Source organism: Guillardia theta (assembly GCF_000315625.1).
Source record: "Guillardia theta CCMP2712 unplaced genomic scaffold GUITHscaffold_13, whole genome shotgun sequence".
Classification (NCBI taxonomy): domain Eukaryota; class Cryptophyceae; order Pyrenomonadales; family Geminigeraceae; genus Guillardia; species Guillardia theta.
This window is the reverse complement of record NW_005434661.1, coordinates 1,021,871-1,035,507: the sequence shown is the minus strand read 5'-3', so window position 1 is coordinate 1,035,507 and position 13,637 is coordinate 1,021,871. Positions and strand designations below refer to the sequence as shown.

At 53.0% G+C, this 13,637-nt stretch overlaps 5 protein-coding genes across 5 annotated transcripts; 3 read left to right on the top strand and 2 right to left on the bottom strand.

Moving 5' to 3' along the window:
- Window positions 1-532: 532 nt before the first annotated feature.
- Window positions 533-4,025, top strand: GUITHDRAFT_161772 (hypothetical protein; the record flags this gene model as incomplete). Its single annotated transcript, XM_005837939.1, has 15 exons — window positions 533-560; window positions 741-801; window positions 844-941; window positions 997-1,037; window positions 1,092-1,239; window positions 1,470-1,685; window positions 2,072-2,130; window positions 2,179-2,290; window positions 2,397-2,498; window positions 2,545-2,651; window positions 2,903-2,977; window positions 3,079-3,171; window positions 3,319-3,412; window positions 3,642-3,755; window positions 3,860-4,025. 15 exons carry the CDS (start codon window positions 533-535, stop codon window positions 3,958-3,960), a joined length of 1,449 nt encoding a protein of 482 aa, XP_005837996.1. The 3' UTR covers window positions 3,961-4,025.
- Window positions 4,026-4,467: 442 nt separating this feature from the next.
- Window positions 4,468-6,616, bottom strand: GUITHDRAFT_103602 (hypothetical protein; the record flags this gene model as incomplete). The annotated part of the gene is made up of 13 exons (XM_005837938.1): window positions 4,468-4,578; window positions 4,685-4,720; window positions 4,827-4,885; window positions 5,002-5,104; window positions 5,326-5,382; window positions 5,630-5,705; window positions 5,754-5,810; window positions 5,975-6,000; window positions 6,050-6,118; window positions 6,163-6,219; window positions 6,264-6,432; window positions 6,480-6,541; window positions 6,587-6,616. 13 exons carry the CDS (start codon window positions 6,614-6,616, stop codon window positions 4,468-4,470), a joined length of 912 nt encoding a protein of 303 aa, XP_005837995.1.
- Window positions 6,617-7,448: 832 nt separating this feature from the next.
- GUITHDRAFT_135070 (hypothetical protein) lies at window positions 7,449-8,660 on the top strand (the record flags this gene model as incomplete). Its single annotated transcript, XM_005837937.1, has 1 exon — window positions 7,449-8,660. One exon carries the CDS (start codon window positions 7,449-7,451, stop codon window positions 8,658-8,660), a length of 1,212 nt encoding a protein of 403 aa, XP_005837994.1.
- Window positions 8,661-10,726: 2,066 nt separating this feature from the next.
- On the top strand, window positions 10,727-11,439 carry GUITHDRAFT_161771 (hypothetical protein). The gene is made up of 3 exons (XM_005837936.1): window positions 10,727-11,024; window positions 11,096-11,146; window positions 11,281-11,439. Exons 1-3 carry the CDS (start codon window positions 10,752-10,754, stop codon window positions 11,341-11,343), a joined length of 387 nt encoding a protein of 128 aa, XP_005837993.1. The 5' UTR covers window positions 10,727-10,751; the 3' UTR covers window positions 11,344-11,439.
- A 613-nt stretch (window positions 11,440-12,052) lies between these two features.
- On the bottom strand, window positions 12,053-13,567 carry GUITHDRAFT_66680 (hypothetical protein; the record flags this gene model as incomplete). Its single annotated transcript, XM_005837935.1, has 7 exons — window positions 12,053-12,197; window positions 12,360-12,419; window positions 12,518-12,696; window positions 12,991-13,046; window positions 13,259-13,305; window positions 13,352-13,428; window positions 13,505-13,567. Coding segments are annotated over 7 exons (627 nt in total), but the record flags the coding sequence as incomplete, so codon positions are not given.
- Window positions 13,568-13,637: the final 70 nt, after the last annotated feature.

Genomic DNA, 13,637 nt, shown 5'->3' with positions numbered 1-13,637 from the left:
ACCATTTTCCACCCCTGGTCCAGATCTCGTGGGCAAATGTACCGGTAGTGGGAAGACATCAATCTCGAAAAGAGATGATTTCATATCAGATTTTTTTCGGGAACTGAATAGAATCCTGTAGTAAACATAGTTTATATTGTAAAATTGAAGTTTAAACTGCTCCATGAAAATTTGAATGCATCATGGTTGTGTATTATTGTAAGTTGCCTGAAATTTCAGAAACTTTTAATGACAACTTCGAAACTTTACCAGGGAGTTGTGAAACCGCACATGTTGGCCAACCACTTCGACAATGAAGTTTGTGTTGCGGTGGACAGCTGTTGTTGCGTTGCTGATAGGAGGAGGAGGTGGAGGAGGAGGAGGAGTTTCTTTTGCGGCACCAATTTATGTAGAGACTGCAGTGGTTCAGCATTCGGAAGATTCTTCTCACCATCAATTTCCTCATCGTCATACCCCTACAATCGTACATGTGCCTCCTGCTGCTCACCTGGAAGCCTTTCCCCCCTTTGTAACGCGAAATAAGATGCACATTATGTCGAACGAAGCCAAGCATGAAGAAAGTAAGCTGTGGGGATTTGAGACACTGGTGTCAGAAAATTCGAGTATGATTGATCCAGGCATGCCGATCCAGCCTCAATGGTCTTGTCTTTCTTTCTTGGAGTATGCTCGACCATTCCAGCTGTTCGAACCAAGCCATATCATCCCTAAATGCCCTTCGTCGTGCGTATCACTGTCAGTAGATTCGCTTATCATGCAAGGGGGTAAACAAACCATCACTGTCCGATGGAGGAGCTTACCCTGGTGAGATAGAGCATACTGAGTAAGAGAATGACAAGCATGCAGGCACTGGTCTCCTTACTGGGTGGGGGCTTACCTTGTAAGCGATGATATCACGCGCACATCTCCCATAAAGTTTCAATTTGTTGTCAACAGCGTCCGAGGTCTGTCGATGCTGTTCGAAGGGACAAATCAAAAAATTAGCTGATTGATCGGCAGGAGAGCACAAATTCGACATGTTGAACATGCGAGAGGACATTGTGCGTGACTGACTTCAAACCATGTGATGATGTCGTTGAGCGAAAGCATCTCAGGTCTTCTACTTGTTCAAGGCGATAGGCGACAAGGCGCAGTTGGTTGGGAAGAGCAATGTCGTGTCTCTAGAAAGGAAGAATCAGCCTACACAAGCACATCTTGCCTACACGTCGAACCCTGGAGAGCTGCTGCTTTCTTGGACAACAGGTGTTGATTGTTACCAACATTATACATGCAATAAAGTTGACAATGTTGGAGATGGAGGAGGAGATAGATATAATGATCATGTTATTTGATGGAGGTCAGATGGCGGAGAGCGGTATTATCTTGGTGATGTATGTAGTCATGACTGACAAGATGCTGATAATGGAGTTGATGATTGTAGTGGCGGTGATCATGAATTTTCTATGGAGGAGGTATTGAAAATGATTGTGCAGGTCGTAATTTCACGAATCAGATGGTACAGTTTGGCCCAAGCACAAGCAACATCACGGCTATCAGCATGGCATCTTCTGCTCTCTTGTACTCCTCTGAGGAGATGTGCGGAGGATGGGCAAGCGGCGTTGGGTTTCGTGATCCTGGCATTAGACATCGAGCGATGATGAAAGCTACTCAAGGGAGCAAAGACCTCTGCTATAGATACGGGAGCGACGGTTGTTACCATCAAAAGATGTGAAAAGTGGTGATAAAACAGTTTCAGACGATGGTTGGAGCAAAATCAGATGCATATCAATAGGAAGAACATTTCCTCACAGACAAGCATGTAAAGAATTCGTTGTCATCTTGAAGTGCAGTCACACAATCTTCCAGTTTCTTTTGTTGTCTACGGAGATGTTGGTCAACACAGTAACGATCACACTTTCCAGCATTGCGATTGTCCTGTGAGAAGCAAAAGAGGAGTGCAAGTGGAATGTAACATGCTTCTAAGGCAAGCAAGGCGACAACTGCGAGTGTTGAGAGGGAAATCTCAGATATTTCCTTCGTCCTGCACGGTCTGTCTTGCAAGCTCAAGCAACCTCCTTCTCACTGACGCTGACAGTCGGAGACATCTCGTACGCGAAGGGGTTTGAGTCAGAGTGGGAAAACTTCATGGATCAGGTGGAAAGAGCTTGTGTTTCTGTGAGAACAACATACTTGACATGAAAGGTTTGGAAGATTGAGGAAATCGCCACTCAAGTCCCGTACATGACTGCTATTGGTAACCACGAAAGAGATTGGCCCAACAGCGGTGAGAAAGAGAAGCGTCATGGGAAGAGCAGTGAGTGAGGTGGAAAGATTAGCAAGGAGAGAGAGGGAAGTGAGGAGGACGGAGATCACAGAGAGGAGGCGGCAAGCTCACAATCATGTGATTGAAACTTGTACAGGAAGCGTGAGAGGAAGTTTCGACTCAGGAGGAGAATGTGGAGTTGCTTACAACAGGAGATTTGTCATGCCGGCCCCTTCACCAACCCTTCCATCATTCTCAGGTCTAGGATGCAAAACTTGGAGGCTTCTGATCCTTCTCCCCCTCAGCCTTCTCCTCCTCGGCCTCTTCCGACTCGCCCTGGTACAGCTTCTCGCATCCTCTTCTGCATGTTGCCGTGATCTCCACCGAGCATTCGCTAGAGCAGCAGAAAAAGGTGATGGGAGGAGGAAACGATGAGCAGGAGAGGGGAAGAGAGCGCAAGAAGCAGGGGAAAGAGGAGGAGGAGAGGAGTAACAGAGAGGTAAATCAGCGACAAGACGATCGGCAGAGAGCCGGGGGGAGTTGAGAAGCACATGGACGAGGACGAGGACAAGGCAAGGACGAGGATGATGATGAGGAAGACAAGGAGGAGGAACGGAGGGAGGAAGCACGAGGATGTTCGATGGTTGACTCTTGACTGTTCAGTGGCTTGAAGAGGATCTGCGGCTGGTCGATCGCTCAGTGACGCCATGGGTGATGGTTGTTGGCCATCGGCCGATGGTGAAGCCTCGAGGAGGAGGAGGAAGAGGAGGAGGAGGAGGGGAGCTGGGGGGGGGGCGGGGCGGGGGGGAAGAGGAGGAGGCTGATGTCTCCTGCTGCAGTACTTCACCGGTATCTTGCCAGGAGCGGCGGATGATCAGCAGGTGGCGCAAGAGCTGAGGGAAGCGTTCGAACCTTTGCTCATGCTGTACAAGGTAGGACGAAGTGTGGGTGGAGGATGGAAATAGGATGTGTCTGGACGGAGGGGAGGGGGGTTGATGCTAGGACGAAGAAGAGGACGAGGACGAGGACGAGGACGAGGAGTAGAGATTTGCACGTCCTGTTCACCATGATTGTATCAGGTTGACGTTGTTCTTGCTGGTCATCACCACAGCTATCAGCGCACTTGCCCCATTTACCATGGAGAATGTCAGAAAACGGGAGACGGGGGATACGGTAAACTTGCTCTCCTCTACGCTCCCTGCTTGTTGCCCTACCACCCCCCTAACTCCTTCCTCCTTTCTTGCACTTCCTCCTCATTTTTTCCCTTTCTCGCTCCCCGTCCTGAATCTTCGTCCTTCTGAGGCCTCATCATCATCATCATCATCATCATCATCATCATCATCCAGGATTAGGAGCAGGAGCAGGACTCCTCTTCTTCCCATGAAGCCTAACAAGTCAGCAGCGGCTCCTGTCTATCTAGTGACCGGCAACGGGGGCTACTTGAACTCGCCGATCGTGATGCCGAAGCCCAAGGAGTTCGAGTATGCAGACTCGCTACACCATGGCTACCTGAGAGGTAAGGAAGGGAGGGAGTGAAGGCCCCCCAACATTCTTCCATCTCTTCTTGCTCAACTGCTTTTCTCTGATAATCTCTTGACTGTCCGACTGTCTCTTTTTCAGTTTCTGTAGACGAGAAGTTTCTCGAAGTTCAATATCTGCGAACTTCCAGGCACGGCCAAGCGAAAACCCACGACAAGATAAGGTTGGCGGCACACAATTGAATGGCGGGTAGAGAGAGGAAGGCAACGGGCGTGAGAGATTGAATGCATGAAGTTGCTTACAATCTACATGTGAACATGCGTAGAATGATCTCCTACACGTGAACTGCTCTCCTCCTCCTCCTCCTCCTCATCATCATCATCATCATCATCATCATCATCGTCATCGTCATCCTTCACGTCTGCATCGTCATCATCGTTCCCCTCCCCACACCTCCATCCCTCCCCATTTCCCCAAAGCTACCCTACACCAACAACCCAGCTCTTCCTCGGCTGTCCTCAACTACTCAAGCTTCTATTTCACGCTTTGTGGTCCACCAGCCTCCTCTGGGAGGATGTTCGCTCCTGCTCCTCCTGTAGCCCCTTCCTCAGCATCCGCTCCCGCGATAGGTTAGCCTGCTCGATCGTCATTGCCTCTCCCTGCCTTCACCATCTCCCTCCTCCTCTCCCTTGCCCTCGCCCTCTACGTTTCCCCTTTCTCCTCGCACTTCTATTCTCCATCTACTCCCTTCATGTCTTTCCTCCGGCCTTTCTCTCCCCCATCGTCCTCCACGCCATCCCCCCTTCGGCTACCTTGAACAGTTGTTTCTCATTGTTGCGCAAGCTCAAGCGAGTTTTCATCTGAAACATTGATGAGCCACAGGAAAGGAGCGGGAAAGAGCGAAGGAGGCGGGGGGACGAGGAGCATGACAGGAGGGTCGCGAAGGAGAGGAGGAGCAGTTCAAACCTGCATGATCTCTTCTTTGAGCTGCTCATTCTCAACCTGTTCGAACAGTCCGTCATAAGGATAAAAGGGAGGGGGAGCAAGAGCAGAGACAAGGTTGGAACCAGGAAGACTGAGAGCAAGCATGTATTGGGGTTGAGCTCACCAGCAGCTGCTCTCGCGCTTGCTTCATGTCCTGATCCGTGTCAACCGCCAACTCCAACGCTGAAAGATAATGATGTGGCTCAGTTCGAGAGAGGTGAGGAAGTGAACGAGGAACCAGAGGTAGGGAGAAAACGAGGAAGCGGAAGAGGAAGAGGAAGATGAAGAGGAAATAAAACCTTTTGAGAGCTGGTCTACTGTGTTTGAGAGCGACTCGTTGTGCTTCTGAAGCCCCTGTTGCTGTTCGATCGTTTCGAGGAGCAGCTTGTTGAGCTCTTCGACCTGTCGCGGACGATGGTGAGGGATCAGGAACAGAACAAGGACGAGGACGACCAAAGTACAAGGACAAGGACAAGGACAAGGACAAGGACAAGGACAAGGGGGGGGTTGAAAAGAAACATCATGTTTTTTCAATATCATCGCAATATCATCATCTTAACATTTTGCATCTTATTCCATGATCAACACACCACCACCACCACCACCAGGATCGTCACTATCACCTTATTTCTCAAGTCGAGCGATGACGTTTCCTTGCTAATCACTTCTAATGCCAGCGCCTGTGTCGCAAGTGAGACAACGAGACAGGAAGGAGGACAGGCGAAGAAGGCTTGCAAGAAACAAATCTTACGTTTTGAGTTCTTTTCAACCTCAAAAGAGATTCACTGCAGTAGATTCAGTGTTGACTGTGTTGAGGTACAACATGTGCACTTGTTTGCTCTCTGTTTCTCCCGCGCCTTCTTCACATAATGACGGTAGTTGTTGATATCGAGACTGACCAACTACACGTCCAGGAATCATTTTCACCTTCAATCTGATACAAGACACCTTCTGCTGTTTCTTTGACTCTGCTGTTATTGTCTTCTGCTTTATCAACTCGTGTCTGCAAATAGCTCGATCTCAATCCCCGGTATCACAAACAATGTAATACCGAACGCTTGTAAGCTCTTCTGTTAGTTCGCTGATCTTGCTTTCAGCTCCTTGCAATCTGTAAGAGCATGAGAGGAGAGGAAGGAGCTCAGAATACCAAGAGAAAATGAGAAAAGGGGGGAAGAGCAGGAGGAGCAGGAGGAGCAGGAGGAGCAGGAGTAGTGCAGAGGGAGGAATAGCGGATTTCATTGCCTTTCAGTCCAATCATCTGTCTGTGCCAACTCAAGCTTCTGCTCGAGCTCCTTGATCTGTAACGAACATTCACGTCGCTTGCACAACAAGTCAGAAAGCAAGTACTTTGATCGCCATGCTGTCCATCTCAGACTTGTAGTTGTCAGCTCTCCGAGTGGCCTCAAAGGTTTGATCCTGTAGCGACAATGATGGAAGCTGTGGTTGATTACATTCATGACCTGCAAGAGCGGTATCTGACTGTTGGCGATCTCAATCACCTTCTGAAGCTCGCAAAGCTGTTGTGCATCATTTCATGGCAAACTGCACCATGAATGCTGACCTGAAGATTCTTCTCTTCTATCTCAGAAGCTCCACTGTCGTAATGCTGAACATGTTCTAATGAATTCTCAGGGAAAGTTGAGGCAAGACTCACAAGAATCTTGTCTTGGATTATTTGCTTGTATGCTGCTTCCATGCTCTGCACACAAGATGCGCATCTCCATCCATCTCTGCCATGCATCTTGTCACACTCATAGCATTACTGGGAAGATCTTACCTGGAACATGGGAAAGTCTTGCACTTGCCTTTCATCAAAACACAAGATCCGTCGACGACAAACTGAGGCTGGCAGGTCATGCAACAAGCCTGTCTCGACGTACTTACTTGCACATTCGACTTGTTCGATACTTTCATGCTGTCGAGAATGGCGTGAACCCGCCACTTCAAAATTTGCCCAAAATAACGGTTGTAGTAACGGCCACGAACCGCTCTCACCCAGTCACAGACTCCGTCAGGCCCCGGCCCCGGGCGGCGGCCCGGCGCAGTGCCGCAGGACTCCGACGTCGGAGTGCCGCAGCCTACGGCCCGGTACGCGGCCAGTCGCACCGGTGACTCACTGAGTCAGGCCCTCGGCCCAGCCGCGTGACTCACTCAGCCCCTCAGAGTCGGCCCCGACCCAGCCGCCGCACCGCCGATGATTGCGGGGGCCGCGCCGCGCCGCGCTGTAAAACTGTACGGTACGGTCAGGCCTGGTGTAAGGGTTCGACTCCGTCGGAGTCCGCCCGGCCGCTACAGCTCACTGGGCAGGCTGTACCGTACGGTCCGAGGCTTTACTCAACTTATCAGGCTCGGAGAGTCACGGTGTTAAGATTAGATCTTATCTTGAGCTCCGGTCACCCCCCCTGACTTCTGTACCCCCTGGCCCGGGCCCGTACCCCCCTCCCCTCTGCCACGTACCCCCCTCCCTGCAGGTCTCGTTTGGTACCTCCACCCTTTGTTGAAGTCAGTGAACGTGCCTCGTCCCCTTGTTTCCTTGCGGTGGCTACACATATAAGGACTCCTCCTCGCTCCCCAGCTTCACGCCCCCCTCTTATTCTTCTCCTTGATACCAGCCCGCTGCCCCCGGCCCGCGTTCTTCAGATATCCTCCTCTTCCTGCCTTCCACTCCTTTTCCCGCTCCCTCCCTTCGTCCTCCTTCGTCCACTTGTATAAACCGTGAGTGCAATCAACTGAAGATCTTGACATCATGATGCAAACAAGCAAGAAGGTACATTCCCATTCCGCCGGGTCGTCATCGCTGGCAGGATACAAGGCTGCCGCCAACCTCGTTCTGTTCTCTGCCTTGCTGATCGTGTTTGGAGTAGCAAGGACAAACATGGTAGATTCGACTCCTACGGGGGCGATGGGAGGGTCAAGCTACATGTTTCCACCCGCTGTTCTCTTGGCATGCGGCGTCTGCTTGTGCGCAATGGGCTTCTTGGGGCTGACTGCTGGGATCCTGCACCTCTCTCTCAACATCCGCAACGCCACGTTCACGTTGATCACTCTCGTGCTCCAGGGAGTCCTCGGATGGTTTGTCTTCCTCGCGCAGGCCATCGCATACCACGCCTTCTACGCAGACAAGTCCAGCGCGTCTCTTGGCAAGGGCTTGTTCATGCTAGGAATGTTCGGATCTGCCTCCATGGGCATCGCTGTGCTGGGTGGTCAGTTTTACTTCTCGCTGCAGTTGTATAGGATCCATGCAGGCAGCGCAGCGGCTTTGTACGAGCGGAGCTACTTCAAGCCGAGAATCGTCTTCTACTCCTTCCTGGTTATCATCAAGGCAAGCTGCGAAGTTGCCATGGGTGTCGTCGACCATCAGAAGCTGCATCCTGGCCATGCGGCAGCGGCTGCAGCCGCCTCAAGCTTGATTGCAGCAGCTTCGTCATCCCCCCCAATAGCAGGGATGGGATCGACAACAGGATCAACATCAACATCAACATCAACATCAACATCAACATCCATGAGTCAAATTTCTGCCAGCATTTCATCCTCCATGTCCGCGGCTGCTTCAGGAGCGGCTATGTCGTACATGTCTCCTGTTCAGCCTCCTTTCATGAGCTTCAAGTACAAGTTCCTCATTGCAGACGGCGTTCTCGCCTTGTTGGTCGGTCTCTACGGCCTCGCCATTGGTCTTGCTGGTTTGTCGAAGCAGAGCCTCTACTTCACTTTTGTCGCAATGGCCAGTCTGATCGTACAGCTGGGGATGTACGACCTCGCAGAGCAGGCCAACATTCCTCATGCGAAGTCATCGTTCAAGCTCGGAATTCTTGGAGTTCTTCTTGCCCCGTTGACGATCGCGCTCATGTACATGCCCATCTACTTGATCGCCGAGTTTGACAAGGATGAGAGCGAGGAGGAGGTCGTTCCAGCGCAGCCTCAACATACCGAGGGAATCGTCTTCAGCTCTCAGGCATGAGTAGACGGATCGGATAGAAGTAGAAGTTGTGTTTGATGTGATGTCATGCTATTATTCAAGTACTGAGGACTGTTGGCCCACACAGGCTTTTGACTCGTGTGCCCCGGACGAGGACAATCAGGAGAGTCGAGGAGGCTTGACCCTGACACTGTCGCACAGGCCAAACGGCGAGAAGAGAAAAGAGAACCAAACCTATTCCTGCCGACTGCTGTCCCCCAAACTTAACTGATACCTTCCCTTAACTGCCAGTAGTATGTCAGTGGTCACCGGGTGCGGCTACTAGGCTCAAAGTTAACCTACTAGGCGGTAGTAGCGGATCGCTCAGGCTCAGCGGCTCCGGGCCGCCGCGCGGCGCGCCGCCGGACTTCGAGGCTCGGCGGCGATCAATAAAATAATAAAACCACGGACCTCAAAAAGGAACATTTATCGGAAATATATGGAATGCTATAAATTGTTTATTGCGAATACGATTCTGAAGAGGCGCGAGCCATGCAATGTAAGTGATGCGAGGGCGAGGGCGAGGAGGGATGCTGGGAATGGTGGAAGTGATGCTGAAGTAATGATGATGATGATGATGATGATGATGATGATGATGATGATGATGATGATGATGATGATGATGATGATGATGATGATGATGATGATGATGATGATGATGATGATGATGATGGATGATGATGATGATGGTGGTGGTGATGGTGGTGGTGATGGTGGTGGTGGTGGTGGTGGTGGTGGTGGCGAAGACGAAGAAGAAAAGATGGAGGAAGAGGAAGTCGAGCATGAGCAGGAGCAAGAACATGTAAACGAAGTGATGAGTGAAACTGAACATGGGGAGGAGGTTCAAAAGGGATCAAGGATGGAAAGGCCCAGTTGGGAAGAAAGTGAGGGAAAGGATTGTCGGTGCAAGAGTCATAAATTAGGAGACATCGAGGATTGCAGGTTAAGCTTGTGACTTGACTTGTTATCTTACTTGATTTCAGACGGTTCGTTCCCTCCTCTGTCTCTCAGCGAGAGGCGACGAGTGGTTCCCCTTGCAGTGAGATCTTGCCTCCTTCTCACACTTCTCCTCACTGTCCTGTGACCTCAGGTTGCGGGGAGCATCGCAGCAGTGTGCATCCTGGCTCTGTCATGGCGATCCTCTCCTTCCAGTGTCTCTCTTCTCGGCCTTGCCCAGGCGAACAAGGTGAGGAACGACAGTGAAACCCAAGGGCTCAGTTCAATCGTATGCTCTCCGTATCGGCTCACCCTACCTTGACTCGCTCGCATCGTCCAAGATCTTCTATCCCATGTTTGATTCTTTACTGACGGATTCTTCAGATTATGACCAGCAAGATCGTTCGTGACGAGCAGCAGCTTGCGCGGGACCTGAAGCAGCAACAGCTACTGCTCAAGGCCGGGCTTAAGACTTCCAAACTTTCGCACTCAGACACTATCCGCTATCCCGACGGCTGCTCTTGCTCCTGCCCATCTTCAGGATGCGACGAGGAGAAGGGAGAGGGACCTGTCTGCAAGTGCCCCACGGACGCCAAGATGCCTTCCTTGCCTGATCCTGTAGATGCTGTGCATTATGTGGCATGCTGTGACTGTGTGCTGCTAGTTCGAGCCATGGCCCTTCCAGCAACCAGGAGCCATCAAGAGCAGGCCATCGTCGCTCTACATGAGCGGGAGACCAAGGTGCGTTTGCTGCTCCTCGTTGTTCCGCGCTTCATCTTCTATCTCCTTGCCTGGCCGTACTTTGCCTCGCTCTAGTTTTGTTCTCTCGCCTTCCGAGTCTACTGCCTCTGGTCCCGCTCACGCGTACCGTTTGTCTCAGGCGCTTCCAGCAGAAGTGGGTGGGCTCCCCTCAAAAGTTTCTTCCTCCCGATGGTGACTATCCCGGCGGCTCCACCGGCATCCCCCTTGACGGCTACGTCGCTTACGAGACGGGATGGGCCAACGACGGTCCCTACCACGGCGAGCTCGCGCCCATGCAGGAAGCAGGCATCGCCTCCAAGACCTTCAGCCCTCAGATCCTGTGAGGCGCCTGCATGCTTGGCAGCTTCAACCGGCTGACGATCTTGATGCAGCCGGAGCGGCGTACACGGCAAGCAGATGAACTTCGCCAACAAGTTCGCGAGGTTCCAGCAGAAGTGGGTGGGCTCCCCTCAAAAGTTTCTTCCTCCCGATGGTGACTATCCCGGCGGCTCCACCGGCATCCCCCTTGACGGCTACGTCGCTTACGAGACGGGATGGGCCAACGACGGTCCCTACCACGGCGAGCTCGCGCCCATGCAGGAAGCAGGCATCGCCTCCAAGGGTGTGCGTCCACAGCAGCTGAGATTCCGGGGGTCGAAGCTGAACAGGAAGCAGAAGCTGGGCGATGAGGTGAGAAACTGACCAGAAGGAGGGGTTGGGAGGACAAGGAAGAAAGCGAGGGGCGTGTGATACCGGTGCAGACTTTCGGTCGTGAGATGGACGAGAAAGTTCCCGCCAAGGACATCAGCAGGGTGAGGAACAAGTTGTTTCTCGTCCTAGAGCACTGCTGCTTCTTTCCTCCTCCTCCTCCTCCTCCTCCTCCTCCTTTGATATCTTCACTCTCCCTCCGTCTCTCCTTCTTTCGCTCGTCCTCACTCCATCGCAGGACCTCTATGCTGCTGCGAGGCCTCGCAGCGCCACCATCGACGCCATGAGCGACCTTGTGTAGGCTAGAGAAGACAGGAGGAGACACTTAAATTTGAACGCTAGAGGAGGAGAAGCCGCGGCTGCTCGTCGTATTTACAATGAACGTCAGGAGGCGAAGAAGGGATGATGAAGGGCCTGCGCTGCTGTGAGCCTCCTGGAGGGGTCGATCTCGAGGAGCTGCTTGACGAGGGACAGCAAGTCCTCCTACACCCTCCCAGTCAGTAGTAGATTGTGCAGGAGCAGGAGCAGAGGGAGCTGCTGCTGCTGCTGCAGCAGCAGCAGCAGCAGCAGCAGCAAAGGGAGCAGGGATAGGCGGAGGAGATGAAAGAGGAGCAGTGAAAGGAGGAGCACGATGAAGGAGGGAGATGGGCCATGAAGATTGGGGGAGGGGGGAGGGGGGATGGAGGGGATTCGGAGGGATCGACGGGCTAACCTCCTTGATCGTCTCCTCGATTCGTCGCAGACGTGCAAGCGCGCAGGCTGCCATGCGGTTCGTGGGGTCGAGAGGGAGGAGGCGGACAAACGTCCTGTTGGAGGGGTCGACCTCGTGAGCGACGATGCCTTCCTCGACCCCTCCCTTGGCCGAGGCATGCAGCATCGCCGGGCTGTGACAAGGTGAGGGAAGGAAGTGAAACGAGGGAAGCGGGACAGAGCGGAGGGGCAGAGCGAGAGGAGTGCGGAAAAGGGGAGGGAAAGGAGGAGGGAGAGGACGGGAGTCAGGAGGGAGAAGCTCACGGGATCCTGCCGAGCACTTTCTCGACGGCGAGGAGATGCTCGTGCTTGTCGACGAAGGAGAAGAGCACAGCTCCGGTGTAAAGCTCGTAGATGATGCAGCCTAGAGACCACAAGTCGCAGGGGAAGCTCCACCCCAGATTCCTGCGAGGAAGCAGGTCACGAGGAGGGGTGGGGTAAGGAAGGTACAAGTTTAGAGGGGGGCACGCGAAGAATCTAGTGGAAACAATGCGGGAGAAAGAGGGGAGGAGGAGAAGCAGGGGAGGGAGGGAGGGGAGGAGGAGAAAAAGGAGGTCGAGAGCATACAAGAGGACTTCAGGAGCGCGGTAGTGGCGAGTGCTGATGATGGAAGGATGATGCCACGAGCTGTAAAAGCAGGTCAGGACACATCTCTCTCCCTGCTCCCCTGCTCCCCCCCGGTCCTTGTGCTCCTGCTCCCCCGCCCTCGTCATCCTCTTTCTCACTCGTGGATCGCAGAGCCGAAGTCAACCAGCTTGACGCGAAGCTGATGCTCGGGGAGCTGAAAGCCCTGGCGAGCAAGGAGACCTTTCTTGTGCAGCTGCTCGAGGAGGAGGATGTTCTCCGGCTTCACGTCTGTGTGAATGATGCCGAGACCGTGAACGAGGCAAAGAGACTCGAGGACCTGGTGGAGGATCAGGAAGAACAGGAGGAAGAAGGGAGCATATGAAGCGCTAGGAGGGAGGAAGGAGAGCGAAGGAGAGACAAGGAGCACGTTGATGAAGGAGGGAGGAGACACAAGATATGGAGAATAGGGGGAGGAGGGAGGAGGGAGGAGGGAGGAGGGAGGAGGGAGGGAGGGAGGGAGGAGGGAGGAGGGAGGAGGGAGGAGGGAGGAGGGAGGGAGGGAGGGAGGGAGGAGGATGGGAAAGGCGAAGAGAAATATGATTGGATTGTAGAGGTGGAGAGTGAGAATCACCTGCCGAGCGATCAACTTGATCTCATGGCAGTTGAAGGGACGAAAATTCATGGCGCCTGCAGAGAGGGAGAGTTGTTAAGCGAGACAGAGTTGTTAAGCGAGACAAGACATAGAAAGATGGAGAAGGGAGGATGGGAGACAGCAGGAGGAGGCATCAGGAGAGGAGAAGATGTTGAGAGGAGAGGAGAGGAGAGGAGAGGAGAGAAGAGGAGAAGAGGAGGAGAGAGAGTGGGTGCAGGCAGAAGCGAGGAGGGAGGAGGGGGCCTACGCATGATCTCGTAAACATTCGGTCCAAGGAGTTCAAACGCCAGACATCTGGCCCGGGGGTGTCAAGACAGGAAGCAGAACAAGCTCGACATACATGTGGCCCTGATAGTCGAAGTGCCGCAGCAGCCGCACGCACCCGTGCTGACCCCTGAGCTGCTGCAGGAGAGAGATCTGGAGGGAGCTTGAGGAGAAAGTTTGCGGTAGAGAGAAGTTTGGAGAAAGGAAGTTTGAAGGTTGAAGTTCTGACCTCTGTCTGGGCAGCATTGCGATATTTCTGTACAGCTCGTACGACCTTGACCGCACAGTAGGCGCTGGCCTGTCCAAGTGAATCAGCAAGACGGAGTGGTGGGGGAAGAGAGGGGAAGAGGGAGAAGGTCAGA